A 22,067-nucleotide genomic window follows, 5' to 3' on the forward strand; every position below is an offset into this window, starting at 1 on the left:
GGTCATTTCTGTAAATAGTATATGAAGGAATAGAATCATACCATTCCAGTTCTTTGCAATGTGCAAAGTGCATTGTAGATCTAGTGAACTTCCACTTACAGGGGAAATCATGCCTCCTTGGATATGGCAGATCCTCAGTGCAACAGAACTACAGAGGTTATACTGAACACATCTCCTCAGCTGGTTTCTCTTTGCAAATAAAGAGGGGATTATTCGAAGGGAGAGCAGACAGTGTATTGTGGGTTTGATCAGTGCATCACTGACCACATCCACTGGTTGGTTCCCCTGAAATGGAAGATCACAGAGTGCAACAGATGCTATGGCCCTAAGGCTCCAATAGTGTCACGGAGGCCATGGAGGGAGGGATTTAGTTCCCAGTTCAGCAAAGCATGTAAACTCATGGTTAAGACCCACTGATTTAAAAAAATAAAGTTCAGGTTGAGCAAGTGCTTTGCTGACTCTGAGCCTTAGTCTCCTTAATGGGAAACTCTGCACAAAGCCATTTTACTTAGATTTGTGTCAAACAAAGGATTTGGCCCAGAGTGAAATTATTTTGTGCAGTGATTTCTCTGTGAGAAGTTTCCACTGTACTCTGTTGTCTGGCATACTTAAAGCTAAGGCTTGACAAATCCACTAGGGCTCATCCTACTCTAGATTGTCGCAGTATTTTATGAAGGCAGTAATGGAATGGTGTTCCCCATTTTTGATCAGTTGGTATGTTTATGGATATGGACATTGTTTATAAAAAATGCACAGGCCCCACAGGTAATTTCTTCTACTGAACCATGTGAATCTTTCCACTTGATGTGCTCAGTATAAATACTGTGAGATGACAGATAGCATATACATAGTATAGTATGACTATCAAACTGTGATGTATGGCTGTCCATAAGTAATGCATAAGCACCAATCTTATCGTATTTTCTTAATTGCTGTTTTTATTCTTGCACAAATAAACTGCAATCCATCCAGTATTATAATGTTGTATGCACAAGTAAAGCACAATGCTCATGTTTAGAAATATCGTGACTTCACATAGAAGGCAGTCATCATAAAAATCAGACAATGAAAGCAGCTACAGCATGAGAGCACTAATCTTACATTTTAAGGAAAGACTCATCCTACTCCAAAGAGCTGATTGTGGCAGTATTTTATGAAGGAAGTAATGGAACGACATCTCCATTTTTGATAAACTGGTATGTCTGTGGATATGGACATTATTTGTAAAAAATACAGAGGCCCCACACGTAATTTCTTCTACTGAACAATGTGAATCTAGTTATTGAACTGAAAGGCCCTTCATGCATTCTCCACTCCGTGGCATCCTGGTGCAAATGCACTTTCATTACAGCAGTGAGGTGCCTATATCTTCCATGTTCAGCCCTATCACACAGATTGTTAACACAGGACTGAAAGAGTTCTACCAGCAACAGCAAGTTCTTACAAAGAAAACATTGCAAACAATAGGTGAAGCACATTCAAATCTATGGGTTCATTTTAAGCCCAAGACACAAGGCTAGTTCAGATTTTTGAATTTTTCCGTCCTTGTTCATATCACAGTGATGCAGCAGAATCTGACGGAACTTATCCAGGTCCACACCACTAATGCTGGGCTGGAGACAAAAGAAAGAATCATTGTTGGGAGAGAAAATCTCTAAGTCATTTTTCTAACAACATGTGTCAATGGGAATTCCAGAATGACTGAAGCACATGAAACACATTGAGGGAGGAGATACAAATGAAGTGGACAGAAGGATGAGGGAAAGGTCTTGTGGATCTACGTAGGTACAGTGGGTTTAATTAGATTTAAGGGAGTCTAAATAAGGAAGTCTAACATAATTTCTGTATTTCGCCCAGAGCATAAGTGACTGATAAGAACGTAAGAATTGCCATACTGGGTCAGACCAAAGGTCCATCTAGCCCAGTCTTCTGACAGTGGCCAATGCCAGGTGCCCCAGAAGGAATGAACAGAACAGGTAATCACCAAGTGATCCATCCCATGTTGCCCATTCCCAGCTTCTGGCAAACAGAGGCTAGGGACACCATCCCTGCCCATCCTGGCTAATAGCCATTGATGGACCTATCCTCCAGGAATTTATCTAGTTCTTTTTGAACCCTGTTATAGTCTTGGCCTTCACAACATGCTCTGGCAAGGAGTTCCACAGGTTGACTGTGCGTTGTGTGGAAAAATACTTCCTTTTGTTTTCAACCTGCTGCCTATTAATTTCATTTGGTAGCCCATCATTCTTGTGTTACGAGAAGGACTAAATAACACTTCCTTATTTCAGAGTAGTTTCTCCACACCAGTCATGATTTTATAGACTTCTATCATATGCCCCCCTTCGTCGTCTCTTTTCCAAGCTGAAAAGTCTCAGTCTTATTAATCTCTCCTCATATGGCAGCCGTTCCATACCCCTAATAATTTTTGTTGCCATTTTCTGAACCTTTTCCAATTCTAATATATCTTTTTTGAGATGGGGCGACCACATCTGCACGCAGTATTCAAGATGTGGGTGTACCATGGATTTATATAGAGGCAACATGATATTTTCTGTCTTATTATCTATCCCTTTCTTAATGATTCCCAACATTCTGTTAGCTTTTTTGACTGCTGCTGCACATTGAGTGGATGTTTTCAGAGAACTATTCACAATGACTCCAAGATCTCTTTCTTGAGTGGTAACAGCTAATTTATACCTCATCATTTTATATGTATAGTTGGGCTTATACTTTCCAATGTGCATTACTTTGCATTTATCAACACTGAATTTTATCTGCCATTTTGTTGCCCAATCACCCAGTTTTGAGAGATCCTTTTGCAGCTCTTCGCAGTCTGCCTGGGACTTAACTATCTTGAGTAGTTTTGTATCATCTGAAAATTTTGCCACCTCACTGTTTACCCCTTTTTCCAGATCATTTATGAATATGTTAAATAGGACTGGTCCCAGTACAGACCCCTGGGGGATACCACTATTTACCTCTCTCCATTCTGAAAACTGACCATTTATTCCTACCCTTTGTTTCCTGTCTTTTAACCAGTTACCATGAGAGAACCTTCCCTCTTATCCCATGACTGCTTACTTTGCTTAAGAGCCTTTGGTGAAGGACCTTGTCAAAGGCTTTCTGAAAATCTAAATACACTATATCCACTGGTTCCCCCTTGTCCACATGCTTGTTGACCTCCTCAAAGAATTCTAGTAGATTAGTGAGGCATGATTTCCCTTTACAAAAAACATGTTGACTATTCCCCAACAAATTATGTTAATCTATATGTCTGACTGTTTTGTTCGTTACTATAGTTTCAACCAGTTTGCCCAATACTGAGGTCAGGCTTACCAGCCTGTAATTGTCGGGGTCACCTCTGGAGTCCTTTTTAAAAATTGGTGTCACATTAGCTATCCTCCAGTCATTTGGTACAGAAGCTGATTTAAATGATAGTTTAGTTATTAGTCCCAGGGCCAGATTAAGGCAGGGACTTTAGGGGTTGCAGCCCAGGGCCCTGGCTCAAGGGGGACCCTGCAAAAATAAATCACAGGCAGCGATCTCCAACTCTGGGCCAGTCCTGTGGCGCAGCAGGGCTCAGGAAGGCTGCCTGCATGCCGTGGCCCCACGCCACTCCTGGAAGCAGCTGGCTGCTAGCACATCTCTGTGGCCCCAGGCCTGAAAGGGGGAGGGGGCAGGTGGCTCTGCACGCTGCCCCCACCCTCAGCACCGTCCCCGCAGTGCCCATTGGCCGGGAACCAGCCAATGGGAGCTATGGGGGCGTCGCTTGCAGGCACGGGCAGCGCATGGAGACATGCTGTCCCTCTCCTGCCAGGGGCCACAAAGACGTGCTCGCAGCCAGCTGCTTCCAGGAGCAGCTTGGGGCTTTGGCAGGCAGGCAGGCCACCAGCCAGGAGCCGCCTGTGGTAAGCGCCTCCTGGCTGGAGCCTACACCTCACACCGCCTCCTTCACCCCAACCTCCTGCCCCTGATGAGAATCCCCCTCCTACACCCAAACTCCCTCCCAGACCCCGCATTCCCTCCTGCACCCCAATCCCCTGCCCCTGTACTTAAACATTTTTTTGCTATTACTTTTTCAGTCTTTGGCTAGCTGTACTTCAGATTCTTTTTTGGCCTTCCTAATTATATTTTTACACTTCATTTGCCAGAGTTTATGCTCCTTTCTATTTTCCGCACTAGTATTTAACTTCCATTTTTTAAAGGGTGCCTTTTTGCTTCTCACTGCTTCTTCTACTTTGTTGTTTAGCCATGGTGGCTCTTTTTTGGTTCTCTTACTATGTTTTTTAATATGGGGTATACACTTAAGTTGAGCCTCTATTATGGTGACTTTAAAAAGTTTCCATGCAGCTTGCAGGGATTTAACTTTTGGTGCTGTAATTTCTGTTTAACAAACCTCCTCATTTTTGTGTAGTCTCCCTTTCTGAAATTAAATGCTAAAGTGTTGGGCTGCTGTGGTGTCTTCCCTGCCACAAGGATGTTAAATGATCTAGGATCACACAGCAAAACATGCTGCGAAGCTGTGCACAGAACCCAGCTCTCCTGACTCCCAATCCTGTACTTTAACCCTGTTTTTTTGCACAAACATTGTGCCTTGTGGAATGTGTGTGATAGATAAATATTCTCTAAGTTAGTACTATGTGCCAGACTAATTCTATTGCTCTAAACAATCCTGAAATACCATGGGCTGGCTAACACACTTTAGAAGACTTAGTTTAATGGCTACATTTCCATTGTATTGCAATAGTGCTGTATCATTTCTTTGCATTAACATCTTTCTTTTGTTCTCACAGTCTCACAATGAGAACAGAATTTGTGGTGTCAAAAATATCAGATTCAGCCATGGTTACAAAGAGGAAGATGATGATGAAGAAATCCCTTGAGGGAAGAATGTTCCCACAGCACATGACCAAGTGTCTTCTTTTCTTTGTTTCAGTCATTGTCCTGGTTACTAAGGTCTTCACAACCTTTTCAGGCACCGTGGCAAATGTGGAAAACAGGTTATTGAAAGCGTATCTGCTCATCTGAGACCAATTTACAAAAGTACATTTTATATATTTCCATGGATAAGTGGTATCTGCTATTTTCGTTGTTGTTGTGGTTGTTGTTATTGGCTACACATACACAAGGCTAAAAGGCAGCCAACAGTTAACTGTGTGTAAATGGTGGGACGAAAAAGATTGAGAGTTGATGGAGTACAGGTTATGGAAGAACAAGAACTGATGTTCATCAGCCTTTCAGATATTGAAAGGCAGATGGCATCATATCCAATCCATATGGTTAGTCTCTGGATACGCACAGTCAATATAAAAGACTAGTTCTGATTCTTAACGGATATAAGATACGCTCCTGATTAACTACACTTTATTATAGGAGGAGCTGGTAACAACCCCCCTATATTTAGGCTGCCTAGCACTTTCCATTATAAAGAATACCTGGGACCTTTTCTTTGAGAAGCTTCCCCACCTCCATTGTTTGCAGAACACCTTTGATATTTGGCAGGGGAAATCCTCTTGGGCTACACAAGTGCCTTTTCTTTCTCTCAGGACACGCCATTCAGAATTTGCTGAGGTACAAAGTGTTAAAACTGCCAATTCCTTTCTCTCTCTGACATTCCTCAGGAAAGTTTTGGTAACATGCCAAAGTCATTGCACATTCCCAGGCTGGACCAAAGCAGCAGTACCAGCACATGCTGCAATGGGAACACCAGCAAAGTACTGGACTAACTGTAGGTAGAGGAAGGGGGAAGGGAAGACTGGTCAGGCAGGCTCCCTATCTATTAACTTCTTGATCCAGAGCACGGCCCCAGTGGTCCATTTACGTCCTTTCCCTTAGGTTTACCACATGGGTCAGGAGCTCCCCCAACTCCTGGGAGGGAAGAGACAGACAGACTGGCTGGGCTTCCTTCAGCCATCCACCAAAACCCAGCACATGGCACCAAAAGCCATTCCCCCCTCTGGGGGCAACACATAGGACAGGAGTTCTCCAAACTCCAGGGGTGGGGAACACGTAGAGCACTCGGCCAAGCTGGGCTTCCCCCACAACCATTCTCAAACAACCTTCCCTTGCTGCCAGCAAATACAGTTAGCCCTGTAGCTCAAGTAGGAGCAGTCTGTGCTGCAATGCTGAAAGTTCAAACTCTGATGATGATTCTAAACTGGGGTAGCTCTTAGCTGAAGCATATCTCAAATGCAGTTTCATATGGAAAGCCTCTAAGGGTCCGTCTACACAGTGAGTCTCAGAGTCCAGGTCAACTGACTTGGGCTTGTGGAACTCGTGCTATAGGGCTAAAAATAGCAGTCTAGATGTTTGGGCTTGGGCTGGAGCCTGGGCTCCCAGACCCTCCTGCCTTGTCAGGTCTCAAAGCCGGGGCTCCAGCCTGAGCCCAAACATCTACACTGCTATTTTTAGCCCCATAGCATGAACCTGAGTCAACTGATCTGGGCTCTGAGACTTGCTGCCGTGTTTTTTTTTTGCAGTGTAGACATACCCTAAGGTTGCCAAGATTGAAACTGTGTTGGTCAAAATCAACAGTTCAAATTGCACCTGGAAACGAAATGGAAGTCAGTGCAGTTATAATCTGCTGTCTGTGAGATGCACCAGTAAACAGGCAGGGCATTGCCTGCACTAGCTGAAGAGTCCAGATGATTTTCACATGTAGCTCTATGCAGAACACATATGTACTAATTCAATATGGAGATAGCAAAGACATGGACAATTATGGCAAGGGCCACATCTAAAGAAAAGATTATCACTTTCCTGGCAAGCACAAATTGAATCTGAATCTGTGCTACACTTAAGTTTTTCTGATATAACTATGTTGGTTAGGAGAGTGAAAAAAAATCACTCTCCTAACTGACATAGACATGTCTGTAAAAGCCCTTGTGTAGATGCAGTTATACTACAAAAAAGTGCTTTTGCTGGCATAGCTTATTTCATTCACCGAAGCTATACCAGCAAAAGCTCTCTTTAGCTGGTATAAACTGGTCCCCACTATGGCAGTTTGCCAGGATAGCTATATCAGCAAACCCTTTTTAGTGTAGACAAGGTCTTGACCAGGGTTGCACATCCAATAACACCTGAAGACTTGATTAACATCCCCTCCCCCACTGGACTGCAAACCACAGTAATAAAAGGTGGGTAAGATCCTGTAATTGAAGGAAGTGATGTAATCTCCACCATTTCCTCTGGTTGTTCTACCCACCTACTACCATCATCTCAGTGTTACCTGGAGCAAATGTCATTTCAAATCAACATTTGAAACATTCTGTGTGATTTGGTTTGGCCACCAAATCGAAAAAATCAATTATTCACTCACTCTACTTATGACTTCACTGGGAACTGAACATTCAGCACCTCATAGGATTGGGCTCCTTTGCACTCATAATAGAACTGATAAGAAAAGACAGAGCCAGGTACTGTCTATGCAGGATTCCCCTCTTTCCCCCTTACCTCTGACAGCTAAATCAGTGCCCTTCAATCATTGAATCCTACATGAACTTGACCAAAGAAAAAAGTGTGTATATGTACCAGTCAGAGACTGAACCTTCAACTAGTGTTTGTCAAACTGCATTGTCTGTCTAATTTAGAACATAAACTATCTTAGGTGTCTATTAAGAAGAAACTGCTGGTCATTTTGAATTATACCAGACTGTATGTCTGACAGTGTTAGTGTGACTTGGACAAATGTCCAATAGTGTTCATGCTGAGACCATGAAATTAATTTCATCTTATGACTAAATCTGATTCCAGATTTTCAAAGGTTTGTGCAAATCAGGAACATGTCATTCCTATAAGAAATACGGGAAACAATAAATGCAAAGAATCCTGAAGCCACCTTGACAAGCTCCATCATATCTTTGACAAACCCATCCACTTCTGGACCTTCCAGTGCTCCTGTTTTACTCTGAAAGACAGAGGAAACATTAAAGGCATTTCACCAAGTCAGAAATATAGTAATATTTTCTACCCATCAGGTCCCCCAAAACTCTATGTATCCATAAAATCCTACCCCCCAAACCATCACCTGTGATTTCTCCTCTCCCCTCCAACTGTGGTGACATCTTCCCTCAGCTGTTTGTGAGGCTCTGTGGTGACTACCCTACAAGTCCTGTGAAGGCAGGAAATGGCACTGAAGTGCCGCTTTCCAAGTGAGATAGGACAATTAGGGAATTCAGTCTCTACTGTGCCCCACTGGTGCTGCAGTCAAAAGAGCTATGAATGGGGTTTTGAAGGTGGCATTCTGTTTGATGGGGTGAGACATGCATGTGGTGCAAAACTGCTTGAAGGGCCCAGAGCTAAGGCCAGCATTGCTTCTGTGATTCTATAAACACTGCTTCCCCTGGGGAAAGGGACTCTGAACAATGGAGCATCACCCAATGAGGGATAGCTCAGTGGTTTGAGCATTAGCCTGCTAAACCCAGGATTGTGAGCTCAGTCCTTCAGGGGGCCATTTAGGGATCTGGGGCAAAAATTGGGGATTGGTCCTGCTTTGAGCAGGGGGTTGGACTAGATGACTTCCTGAGGTCCCTTCCAACCCTGATATTCTATGAATGTGAGCGCAAGTCCAGATGTGCCACTTAAACTGCAGTGTAATAAAACACCCCACAGAACTCACAACATCGTAGTGTGCAAAGATTTTCTCAAAATCGTTCTTCCTTTCTTCTGTACTACAAGCCTGAATGCAGGGGAAAAAATGATAATGGGTTGAGGTAAGGCTGAGTTATCTCAGCTGAAGAAAGCGGAATGAATGCATTAGAAAATAGTGCTACTTACATCCATCTTAAATTGAAGGAGGAAATTTTCCTGAAGTGCCAAAATCCTAAAGGGAGAGATCTAAATTATGATCTTTTTGGTTATCGCATTAGTTCTACTTGTCCAGAAGGCAAAATTGTAGGTTATAGCAGTCTTAAGAAGGAGGTACTTTCAGAGAGATCTATGGGTGATGTGACCATAAATCCCTCTCTGTTTGTGGGGAGTTGTAGTACGAATCCTTTGGCTCACTGCTCTGAAAATGGACTTCTTTATGTTAATGACCTTTACAGAACATTTCCAGTGGTAGGACTAGTGGAGGCAGTTAGCCTTAAAAGTGAGAGCTACTGTCCCGTTACTCCTCTGTAACTGGATTGCTGCACTGAATTAAAGGAAATTCTCTCTCTAGCTCTTTAAAGTGGAATCAGTGGAATACATATATGACACAGAGAGAGAGAGAGAGATCTTCTCATGGATGAATTCCCTGGCTGTGAAAGTGAAGGGCAAAGTAATACTGTCTTGAGCACTGACAGTGTACAAATTTCCCCTTAAAGCACTACTAAAAGCCCTTCTTTCCAGCTACTGTTCCAGCTCTGGGATTCTCCTGAGCACAGGATGCCAATCATGTCAAATTGTGCCCTCACTGGAGGTTTTAGGATGTGACAAATGACAAATGTTCACTCTAAGCTGGAGGGAATCTACTAAACTCATTTTACTAAGAGTCAGCTAGCATATGTGTTATCAGCAGACCACTTACAGAGCCATATCTAAGAGGAAGCTGGAATAATGGTCTCCCTATGGTATTTTTCATTCTCTCTCTCTCTCAATGTGTGTCTCAGAAAGTAAAGTATTAAAGAATTCTGGGTTATTATTCTCAGCTAAATGTTAATGGAAAGCATTAAAGGATTCTGGAGTGCATGGATAGAGGTGAGGTCAAGGCACAAGTGAAAATATATATATATATATATATATATACACACACACACACACACACACATACAGACAGACACATACACTCTGTAGTGGCTGAAAAGGTGCTTCAAAGGAGGTAACATAGCAGCTAAGGAAAAGTATTAAAAGATTCTGGACTGTGTATAGAGCTGCAGGCAAGGCATAGCTGAATATATATATAAAATAAATAAATACATTTTCTCCTCATTAAGAGACAGCTTTAAGTATGCATGTTACAAGGGAGGCACTTTATATATATCTATATGGGCAGAGGTGACATCAAGGCACCTCTCTCTATATATTTAGTTATTCTTTGACTGCACTTCTATATACACAGTCCAGAACCTTCTAATACTTTCCATCTGCTGCCATGTCACCTCCTTTGAAGCACCTCTTCAGCCAGTACAAAGTATTCTAGGGCATGTTAAAGAGGGGGAGGCAAATCCTGGCATTCCTTAGAGCTCTAATGCATCAGGCACTTGGATGCTGTGGTGATGGGGACCATGCTATAGAAACACCTAGACTGCCTAATGTCACTTGAAACATAGGAAGAATTCAAACTCAGGCCTCTGCTGTATAAACCATCAGCTTGCCCAGGTCTGCTGCTAGGAGCCGCTAAATCATAACAGTACCATTAATATCTACCTTGCCAAGTCATTCAGATCCAGTCGTCCATCTTTATTTTTGTCAAAGATCTTCATCTAAAATCAAGACGACAAAATTGCCAAAATATAGTAACACAGAGAGCTGGGTAAGAAGATACAAACATAGAATGGCTTAGAAAAATTACACTGTGCCCTTCCCACTGTAAGGAGAGCAGAGAAGAGGGAATGCAATATTGCCCAAGTCCCCAAGAGGTGTGCTGACTACCCTAGCACACCACCTATACATCTCCTATGGTGCAGCATGCTCCTCCCATTCCTGATCAGCAGGGGAGGGGGGAGGAGAATGCCTACTTCTTCATACCAATCCCTTTTGTCATGACCCACAGGTCTCAAACCAGGGCCTGCAAGGGTCATGGGAGCAGCCATGTTCCAACCCTCCACCTGGCAGCCTGCTGGCAATAGTTTACCTGAAACCCATGAAGCCCAACCCAGTGTGAGGCTCTGCCCCGAGGTCTGAGTGGTTGAGTCCCTGAGTGGCTGATGGACCTGCTGGCCTTACTTAAGCTAGCATCAGGAACAGGAAGCCATCTGAACAACTGGGTTTCAGCTTGGTCCAGACTGTGCCCCCTGTGCTTCCTGCTAGCTATATCTGCTCCTGCTTCCCCCGATTGATCTCCTGGCATTCTGACCCAGCTTGATCTCCTGGCATCTGACGTGTGATTTTCGACTGCCAGTTTGTCTGTCTCCTGCCTCTGACCTCCCAGTATCCCGACCCAGCCGACTCTTGACTCCTGTCTCAAGATTGTGGACTCTGGCTTCGACTTCTAGGTTTGGCTGCCCACAACCCAGCCATGACACCTTGCTGGTAACTCGGAGCATGGAATACTGCCCATCTAAGGTGCAGGCACCTTTCCCACTTCCTTGTGTGGGATTTTGGCCCCAACCCTGCCCCTTCCACCTGAGTCCCTGCCCCTTCCAGGGACGCAGAGCCATCCCCCTCCCACCGCCTTGCCCCGGACCCTGGCCGCCCTGTGTACCGGTAAGTCATTTAAGTTATTTTCACCCCTGCTCTTGTGTCAGCAAGAATCTCAATATAGTGTCCCTCTTTCAGGGTCCTTACATTTTTAAATACAGGCCCAATAGCACAATACACTGCGATACATCAAATAGGGAACCCATAGGTCTCTTTGGGGATTTCAGCCTCCATGACCACTAAATCTTTGGCTTCTCTATGAGACTGAAATAAACATACTAATTAATACCAATTGTGATGGCAATTTATGTGATCGGGACATGTGACTGTGACCTTAAGAAGTGGATTGAGGCCAATAACTCATTGTGCATAGGTCAAGCCAAGCCACTAATTACTTTTTCATTCATAAAAAGAAAAGGAGTACTTGAGGCACCTTAGAGATTAACCAATTTATTTGAGCATGAGCTTTCGTGAGCTACAGCTCACTTCATCAGTGATCTGATGAAGTGAGCTGTAGCTCACGAAAGCTCATGCTCAAATAAATTGGTTAGTCTCTAAGGTGCCACAAGTACTCCTTTTCTTTTTGCGAATACAGACTAACACGGCTGTTACTCTGAAACCTGTCATTTTTCATTCATGTGTCTTCTAAAGTCTCCTTGCCTTCCAGGATGCCCTCAAGCAGTACATAATATAAAACATAAAATAAGAATAAAAAACCCTCCTGACTGTAGTTATTCCCTCATCTGGGCTTTCCAGTGTGTGTTGTCTACCTTGTGTCTGTTTGACTTAGATGACAAGAGCTCTAGAGTAGAAAATGTCTTTTGTGTGTGTCATCAAATAGCCATGACCTGTGTTCATGACTACTACTATGGGCTAGATTAGAATTGGTGACCTAGACGTGAAAGGATCCCTAGCCCATTGCGCATACCCTTACAGCATGCAGTGTCCTGCACTGGGCTGGGCGTTACCACTCCACCACGTGCCAGTCCCCACCTTGCATGATGCCTGCTTGTCTGGAACTCCACCCCCACCCACACTTCCTCTGTTTGGGGCTCTCCACCCCTTGTCCATGTTCCCTATTTCCCTAACCATGCCCCCCTTCCTCTGTCATTGTTGCCCCCTCCCCTATGCATCCTTCCCCTGCTGTGATTCCCCTCCCCTAACCAAGGCCCTCCTCCCCCCTCCGTGATCCCCCACCCCTATGAATGCTTCCCCTTTCCCCGTCTGTGATCCCCTTCCCTTATGCACACTCCTCCCAATCTCTCTCCCGGCATGCTCCCTCCTCCCATTTGTTGTTATTTCCATGCCCCCACCCCTTCCACTGCTCGATATGTCACCCTTACTTCTCTGCTGCTGCTGATGGCAGCGCTGCCTTCAGAGCTGGGTGCCTGGCTAGCTGCTGCCGCTTTCTCCACTTTGCCTTCAGAGCTGGGTGGCTAGAAAGTGGCAGCCACTGCTCCTGGCAAGGCACCCAGCTCTGAAGGCAGTGCAGCTGCCAGCAGGAGCACAGAAGTAAGCATGGCAATACCATACCATACCATACCACCCTTTCTTCTGCATAACGGTTGAATTTTGTGCTGGGAGGGGTGGCTACGGGAGAGATAAGGCAAATTTTGGGCTATAGCCACTTCTAGCCCCTCCCGCAGCTCTCTCATCTTTTCAAATTCTACTTTGCCTATTATAGGACCAATATCCTAAATAAGATTTCCAAATACATTTAATCTTTTGTCCATTCAAGTCAACAAAGAAAAAGAAAGTCCTATCTGAAGGCCTAGGTTGTCCCTTTCTGTAAAAATGAATTTCACATGAAATATGGAAATATGGAGTATTATGTACTCGATATGGAATGACTTTCAACAAATTAGTTCAGGTACCACAGCTACTAAACTAGACATAATCCCATTACTTGGACAACTGTAGCTCATGCACATCTGCTATGTGCCATCTCTGCAAGTATTACACATCAAATGCCTGGGGATACATTTATTAATTAAACTTGCTAATTTCAAGCATGCAAGTGTTTGATCTAATCTGATAATTGCACACACACACACACACACACACACACACACACACACACACACACAAAGAATTACAGCAGGTACACCCCCATATCATGGATCTATTTATGTACAAACACATATGGGAGGTTTAAATAGTTGTGGGCCTGATTTTCATTTAAACCATTTTGGCAGCATAAAGATGCCTTTCAGGGGAAACAAATGAAATGTACACCCACTTTAAGGTACCTTTACATTGCCAGAGTGGTGTAAATGAGAATAAGGCCCAGCATGTTTAAACAGTATTGCATTTTTATCAAAGCTTAATGAAAAATGGATTATTGTTTGGGGAAGCTCCTTCAGGAAAAATGCTTCCTGGTGAGTTTGCAAGTAAGTAGTTGTGCCTGAAGGGTATGGGAGTTATTTGGCCCAATTAACTCCTGATGGGACCATTGTAGCAGATTGCCTGCTGAGAGAATTGTTCCAAGTGCTAACTGCCAGAGTTCTGCAAATGAGCACAGTCCCTCTGAACTCACTTTACAGACCACTGAGGAAGGTTTCTCAAAAGGGGCCTCAGAAGGGGAAAAGGGAATTTTATGGAATGTAGGCAGCCCTGTAACCAGTTGTCTTTGCCTACTCAGCATCTTGAGGAAGTAATGTTGTTCGCACATGAATATCCTCATGCTGATCCCACGTGGGCAAATACCTAGGATAGCGTGGCTGATTCAGCACCTGTCCATCCAGGCAATCAGCCTGTGTCTCAAATTCTGAGAGTAGACTGCCAGATGCCAGTGAAGACATCTTTGTAGTACCCTAGTGGGGTTCAGACACATCTGATTCCTTGTGGAAGCAGAAGTTGGTAACTGTAAGTCACCGAGACATCAGTTTTAACATGCTGGCAGAAATTGATGCTGTCTCTTTATGGCAGAGCCCAGTATTAGAGTTTACAGTGGTTTTAAATCCACATCCAAACCACCAGCAGTATGTCTGGGAACATGCAAATTACCTGGCTGACAGGGAGGAGGAAGCTTTGCCCCTAGCTGACAACATAGAGCAAGCAGCTGAGGCCCTGCTGATCGAAACATTTAACCCTAATCAGCAGGTAGATTCCTTTAACCAAGGTTTCAGAGTAACAGCCGTGTTAGTCTGTATTCGCAAAAAGAAAAGGAGTACTTGTGGCACCTTAGAGACTAACCAATTTATTTGAGCATAAGCTTTTGTGAGCTACAGTTGCATCCTATGAAGTGAGCTGTAGCTCACGAAAGCTTATGCTCAAATAAATTGGTTAGTCTCTAAGGTGCCACAAGTACTCCTTTTCCTTTAACCAAGAGAGCTCAAGTCCCAATCCTCCAGAAAGGGGGATGGGAAGGACTCACCCACAGGGTGACCCCAAGAGGGGAAATGGGCTTTTTGCATATGCACAGCCCTGGGGCAGGGCGACAGCTCCATAAGGGGCCTGCCAGTATGCAGGGTACCCCTGCATCCTTACCTCACCAAACCCTAAATACCAAAGCCCCAAAGATATGCTTGGATTAAAAACTTATGCGGAACACTGTAGTAAAAGGAAAGCCAGTACCCATTTACATGCAAGGGTACAGGAAGGAATTAAAGGACACAATGGGTACTGAACAAACCAGACTGTCTAAACAGAAGGTGTTGTATGACAAAGATACTTGTAAATGCCCATTTGTGCTGAAAATTTTGGTGGTACCGTTAAACCTTGTGGTGAAAAACTTGATGTTAATGTTCAGGAGCTAATCCCCAGATGTGGCCACAAGGAGGTGCTCCAACAGTGAGTAGTAAACCCTGTGATATGAAGGTTTGCACTGTGAGCCACTAAAAAAACATACAATGTGCATAAACATACTGCAATTGGGGTATACTAGTCATAAAAAACAATGGTTTTCACTTCTATATGCCTTCCATCTGATGATCTTATGAACTTCATAGATATGACTGAATTAACTGGGTGTTGTGAAACTAAGTTCTCTTACCTCCATTTTACAGATGGAAAAAGGAAGGCACAGAGAGACTAAATAACTGCTCAAGATCACAAAGGAAGTCTGTGACAGAGCTGACGATAGAACCCATCCATATCTCCTGTGCGTTAACTTTTTCCCCACCAAATTATAAGGGGAGAGGTTGGGTCGAAAACCTACCCCTATTAAAGTAAATAGGAGTTTTGTCATTGACTTCAGAGGGGCTTTCACCCTAGGTTCTCTCCATTCATTAATTTCCATGGAACAACTACTGTACTTCATAGTTAGTTTTTATTCAGGCAAAATCCTGTTCGAATTTTTGGTCTCAGCACTCATATTGTTATCACACAAAACTAATGCTTTATTCTTTTGTAGGAAAAGATAGTGTTTTGAGGTGCTTTTTTTTTAATGTAGTGGATATTGTGGTGCTCAAATTAAAGGCTTTTGGTGAATCTGATGTTATCATCAGTGGGTATTCAAAACAAATGAACAACTGTGTATATAAAGTCTGCTGCAGTTTCCACGGTATACATCTGATGAAGTGAGCTGTAGCTCACGAAAGCTCATGCTCAAATAAATTGGTTAGTCTCTAAGCTGCCACAAGTACTCCTTTTCTTTTTGCGAATACAGACTAACACGGCTGTTCCTCTGAAACCTTTCTCTGTATGTGATTATTTCAACAGCCTATGTAACTTGATTTGCAGAAGCACAAACTGGTAATGAGCTTTTCCTGCATGCAGCATTACATCAGGACTAACAGCTGAAGTAGTTTTGTGAACTATAGAATGCTAAGAACAGTCAGTGCCTTTACTTTCAAGGTAACTAAGGAGCGCAAAAAGAAAAGGAGTACTTGTGGCACCTTAGAGACTAACCAATTTATTTGAGCATGAGCTTTCGTGAGCTACAGCTCACTTCATCAGACGCATACCGTGGAAACTGCTCATGCTCAAATAAATTGGTTAGTCTCTAAGGTGCCACAAGTACTCCTTTTCTTTTTGCGAATACAGACTAACACGGCTGTTCCTCTGAAACCTGTCATAAGGAGCGCAAGGGGCTTCTGCGTAAGAATGAAAGGTTTCTGGTCATTCTTGAAATGACTGAGTGCTATATGGTTACAGACGCAAGAAAGCTTCTAAAGGATGGTGATTTCTGTGCAAGCTTAGAAAATGGGTGTAAAAAGAGTCTTCCTCTGCAAATGCTGATTCAATAATTACTTGGCATTGAAGCAAATCAGGTAAGGAGCTTGGCATTTGGCCCATTGACAACAGTATCCTAGAAAGCCTCCCTGGACCTGATTCTCCCCTGCACTGTACTCCAAGTACATCTGTGCAAAATGGGTGCAAAATGCTATCAGCTTAGAGTGGTAACAATGTACACCCTCTCGGCACAGATATAAATGACTACCCAAGATATAAGGCAATGAAGAATCAAGCCCATTGATGTTTTATTTACAATATCTTACTGGCTAATAAGAAACTTAAATAAAATGGTAAAAAGGATCAGAAATGAGGTGTGGGAGGAGGCTGTGAAGAAGTACTACAGTACTAATACAGCAGGGGGACCTAAGACAGATAAATGAGAGAGAAGGAGATGTTAACTCAAGCACAAGGTTAATTTTAGGTCTGGCTAATATTCATCCATAAACAATACCCCCTAAAGTACATATATTAAGACTGGTTTCAGAGGAACAGCCATGTTAGTCTGTATTCGCAAAAAGAAAAGGAGTACTTGTGGCACCTTAGAGACTAACCAATTTATTTGAGCATGAGCTTTCGTGAGCTACAGCTCACGAAAGCTCATGCTCAAATAAATTGGTTAGTCTCTAAGGTGCCACAAGTACTCCTTTTCTATATATTAAGACTGGGATTCCATGCTGAGGTTCTGACAAGCATATGAGCTTGAGTCTTGTGGTTTCTGTGACTTCACCAGAACCCATAAGTCCAATTGAAGCCTCATTAGGTGCAGCTGGAGAGAGATTATTTCTACTATTATTATTATTTTTTCTTTGTGGTGAAGCAGTATCAGGCATTGCCGCATGGGTTTTCACTGTCTTTCTCATCAGTTTAGGAGGGTTGAATATTTTCACCCTATCATCAAAACCTCCCATTTTCTTTTCTAAACTATGGTACCTGCTGGTCTCCCAAGGTACACGGCTATAGTGTTCCTGTAGCAGGCTGCTGTTGCTAAGAGCTATGGGTAGAAAGTGCAGTGATTTCAACTCTGCCCCGAGAATATGCCCCCTCCCCCGCAACTGGAAGAACAAGAATCCTTAAATCACTTCCAAACATAATTTCCCCTGAACGATGGGGAATTGCAAAATGCTATGTATCTAGCTGTACATATAGATATAGACTCATAGATATTAAGGTCAGAAGGGACCATTATGATCATCTAGTCTGACCTCCTGCACAATGCAGGCCACCGAATCTCACCCACCCACTCCTGCAATAAACCTCTCACCTATGTCTGAGCTATTGAAGTCCTCAAATCATGGTTCATAGACTTCAAGGTGCAGAGAATCCTCCAGCATGTAACCCGTGCCCCATGCTACAGAGGAAGGCGAAAACCCCCCAGGGCCTCTTCCAATATGCCCTGGAGGAATATTCCTTCCCAACCCCAAATATGGCAATCAGCTGAACCCTGAGCATGTGGGCAAGATTCACCAGCTAGATATCCGGGAAGGAATTATCTGTAGAAACTCAGATCCCACCCCTCTAACATCCCATCACAGGCCATTGGGCCTATTTACCATGAATAGTTAAAAGTCAATTAATGGCCACAATCATGTTATCCAGTGATGAGCGGCCAAAGTCTGAAGAACCAGTTCCTTCAGTTGCTCCGGGTCTTCAGCGGCACGTCCTTCACTCGCTCTGGGTCTTTGGTGGCACTGAGGGACCCGCCATCGAAGTGCTGCCGAAGACACGATGTGAGTGAAGGACCCGCTGCCGAAGTGCCACCGAAGACCAGGAGCGCTGCTGGGTGAGTAAAAAGGGATTCTCAAGGGGAGCCTCCCAGCCAGGAGCTCAGGCGGGCCAGACAGGACGGTCCTGTGGGACCAGATGTGACCCGCGGGCTGGAGTTTGCCCAACCCTTTAACAACTGGTTCTAAACCAGCTTCTAAATTTACTAACTGGTTCGCGTAAACCGGTGCGAACTGGCTCCAGCTCACCACTGATGTTATCCCATCATACCATCTCCTCCATAAACTTATCGAGTTTAATCTTGAAGCCAGATCGGTCTTTTGCCCCCAGTGCTTCCCTTGGAAGGCTATTCCAAAACTTCACTCCTCTGATGGCCTGCACCACTTCCTGCAGCCCCCATTGGCCTGGAGTGGCAAACCGTGGCCAGTAGGAGCCGCGATCAGCCGAACCTGCAGACATGGCAGGTAAACAAACTGGTCCGGCGTGCCAGGGGCTTTCCCTGAACAAGCAGTGGCTTTGAGAACCACTGCCCTAGACTGTTCAGAATTCCCAACTGCTAGAATATAATCTCCAGTCTGCTTATAAATTATTTTCCTTGGGAAATTGTTCCACTGTCTAGTAGGCCCTACTGTTAGACATTCATTCTGCTATTGAGCCTAAATTCTCCCTTGCTTAATTTAATCTCTTTCTTCTTCATTATACCCCGTGAACTCTGACTATTCCTTTTGGCTCAAAAGAGTGCCACCACCACCAAGAAAAGAAGCATCCTGCGGTTACGTCTGTTTCCATCGTGACTATATCCAATGACGCTCCTGAAGGTTGTATTTTGCATACATAAGGTGCCCTTATAAACACTAGTGAAAGCACTGCCCATTTTCTATCCCAGAGGGTTCACTACTTTCCATTTGTGATCCGGAGCTTGAAGAACAATCAGCAGTCTTTTGGAAGGAGCAAAAACGATGCATAGATCATAAAGTACTGTGAAGCAATGGAATGATCTAGTAATGCATGGTTGCTAAGCAACATGCTAAATTGAAACACATTCCTGGAGATGAGTGAAATCCACATTACTCAGGCAGGGGTGTTCAAAATGGGAAAAAGTCTCCAACTCACAGTGAAAACAGATAAAGCAAAGAAACTGCGTTGGACACTGTGGGCTTGTCTACATGAACAAGTAGTTTGCAGCAAGCTGGGGAGTCGGTCTGCTTCATACTAATCTCCCGCAGACTAGCTGTCCATGTGAACCCTACTGACGTGCATTAACAGTTCATTCGTGAGCTCTGATCTAGTCCTTTTTGAAAGAGGGTTAGCATGGGGTAAATGCATACCCCAGCTTGCAGCAAACTAGACATCCATGTAGACAAGCCTTGTGTTTCACACAGATGATCTGTGTCACTTAAGGGATCGACAAATAAAGATGAGGAAAAAGAGGGGTATGTATTATGGTACGCGGAAAGTGGTGATTAGATAGAATTTATAAGGCAAAGCAGCATAGAATAAACTTCAGCAAAGTTACCATGATGTTAGCGCCAATGAAAGCAATTCCCAGAGTGAAAGACAAACATTCACAGCAGTCACTCTCTGGTCCATAAGCTCCTCCTGACCCAGAATATGTTATAAAAGTATGCAGAGGGACAAATCCTTATGACATAGGTTGGATTGTTGGAGAGGGTGGGTGGAGAGGGTTACATCCCCTACTCCCAAATCTAATCTTTTCCATCCTAAGTGCTCTGATTTTAAAATCATTTGCTTTGGAGGCAGTCTTCCAAAGACAAGCATAGTGCTGCTAATGCCCAGAGCAGTAATTAAAAGGGGGCAGGGAGAGTATCTTCACTTGTTTTGTGAGCACCTGGCCCATTTCTGGGACCTCAGAAGATAACAGCTGACTTTTGCAAAGCCTCTGATACCTTTCTTTCATCTGGGCTGCAGTTATATTAATAGGAGCAATAGTTTCTGTCACTTGATCAATCAGATACCTATCCTGTATCTTCTCTCACATGCAAGAAGCTGTAAATACCCAGCATGGGATCATAGACTGCTGCTTTTTTCAGACCTTCGCCATATTGTCAAAACTAATACACCTATCTGTCTGTCCTTTATTCACTCCTTCAGAAGCACTGGGGCCCACTCATCTAGTCAGTGCTATTTGAGATGTGCGCAGCCAGCCACAGACTATATATGCCGCGATGCACAGACTCTGATGTTCCTGTTGAGACTGACACATTTTTAGCAAAAAGAAAAGGAGTACTTGTGGCACCTTAGAGACTAACCAAATAAATTGGTTAGTCTCTAAGGTGCCACAAGTACTCCTTTTCTTTTTGCGAATACAGACTAACACGGCTGTTACTCTGAAACCACACATTTTTAGATCATCACACATTTTATTGACACCATGATATTATTTTTTATTATTTATTTTTTACTGAAGCATTTAGGACCCCAAGTGAGATTAGTGTGCCATTGTGCTAGGCACTGTATTTACACATAGCAGAGGCAGTCTCTGCCTCAAAGACCTTACAATCTAAATAGACACAAGTGGGGAAGAAAGTATAATTATTCCAATTTTACAGTCAGAGAACAGAGAAATTAAGTGACTTCCTCATGGAAGTCTGTGGCAGACCCAGGAACTGAACCTAGAACTCCTGAAACCCAGGTCAGTGCAGTAGCTACAAGATCACCCTTTCTCTCTAGATAGACATGATGATTAATAATAATAATCACATTTTGCATTTCTATAGTATCTTTGATTTGAGGATCTCTTTACAATGATTAATTAATAAATCCCACTATACTACTGTGGAATAGCTAAAGTTTATTATCTCCATTTTACAGATGGGGAAACTGTATCCTAGAATCTAGAGATTAGAGGTATACATTAGGTTAGCTAATCTCGCTTCCTGCCAGTGCAGGTTTGTTTCCTATTATTTTCTTACTAGAACTTTGTCTGGTCTAGTTTTAAATGTGCCAAAAAATAAGGCTTCCATCATTTGCCAAGGGAGTCTATTCCATACCCTAATGATTTGCCATTTTTTCTAATGTTCAGATACAATTTCCCCTTCTTAGTTTCATCCGATTACTCCAAGTTATGCTTGCTCCCTTCTAGATATTTACACCCTTCAAATATCTGTGGACTGTTACGATGTGCCCTTTAGTCACAGCACAGTCAAGCTATACATAATTAATATTTTGATTCTTTCTTAGTAAATGAATCCCTCAGGCCTACTCATCTCTGAACTCCTTCCAGTTTGTCAACAGTATTATGGTAATTTGATGCCCAGAGCAGAACACAATATTCCAGATGCAGTTGCCTGAGAATCACAGAGAGGAGGATTATCACAACGCTCTTTTGTGACACTACACCTGACTTCATAGAATCATAGAAAGTTACAGGCCCAAACGGTATTGGACTTTTTTCCCTGCAATATTGCATTGCAAACTCAAGTCTAATTTGCTGTTAGATAGCACCCTAAATTCTTCTGGCATAACTGCTTTGCAGATTTCAGATTATATATCTCCAGATACACGAAAGCAGCCATTTTTCCAAGTTGTATCTGTGACGGGTTGGATCACAGAAACCCCCTTGGGACTGCCACCGAATGTGCTGAGACTACTTCTGAGCCCATTTTCCCTGGTAGCTTGGGACTTCAGAACCCTGCCTTGTTGAGCCAGACACCCTAGCCTGCTGCAAACCCAGACCCAGGTCTGAACCACATCCCCCCAAAGCTTCAGACTTAACGGAAAACAGCTTAGAAAGTGCTCCTGTCTCTAGCACCCAGATACCCAGTTCCCAATCGGACCCAAACCCCAAATAAATCTGTTTTACTCTGTATAAAGCTTATACAGGGTAAATTGTCATACATTATCTGCCCTCTAAAACACTGATAGAG

At 43.5% G+C, this 22,067-nt stretch overlaps 1 protein-coding gene across 2 annotated transcripts in view; it reads right to left on the reverse strand.

Moving 5' to 3' along the window:
- Nucleotides 1-918: 918 nt before the first annotated feature.
- Nucleotides 919-22,067, reverse strand: part of SCGN (secretagogin, EF-hand calcium binding protein) — a 54,069-nt gene continuing 32,920 nt past the window's right edge. For both annotated transcript variants that reach the window (XM_048840052.2, XM_048840053.1), the window contains exons 7-11: nucleotides 10,348-10,403; nucleotides 8,776-8,821; nucleotides 8,618-8,677; nucleotides 7,838-7,906; nucleotides 919-1,613 (exon numbers count right to left, since the gene is read on the reverse strand). In XM_048840052.2, coding sequence (XP_048696009.1) covers nucleotides 1,485-1,613; nucleotides 7,838-7,906; nucleotides 8,618-8,677; nucleotides 8,776-8,821; nucleotides 10,348-10,403 — 360 coding nt within the window. In that variant the 3' untranslated portion in view covers nucleotides 919-1,484. The remainder of the gene's footprint in view (nucleotides 1,614-7,837; nucleotides 7,907-8,617; nucleotides 8,678-8,775; nucleotides 8,822-10,347; nucleotides 10,404-22,067) is intronic.

The sequence above is a fragment of the Caretta caretta genome, chromosome 2 (assembly GCF_965140235.1).
Source record: "Caretta caretta isolate rCarCar2 chromosome 2, rCarCar1.hap1, whole genome shotgun sequence".
Lineage (NCBI taxonomy): Eukaryota > Metazoa > Chordata > Testudines > Cheloniidae > Caretta > Caretta caretta.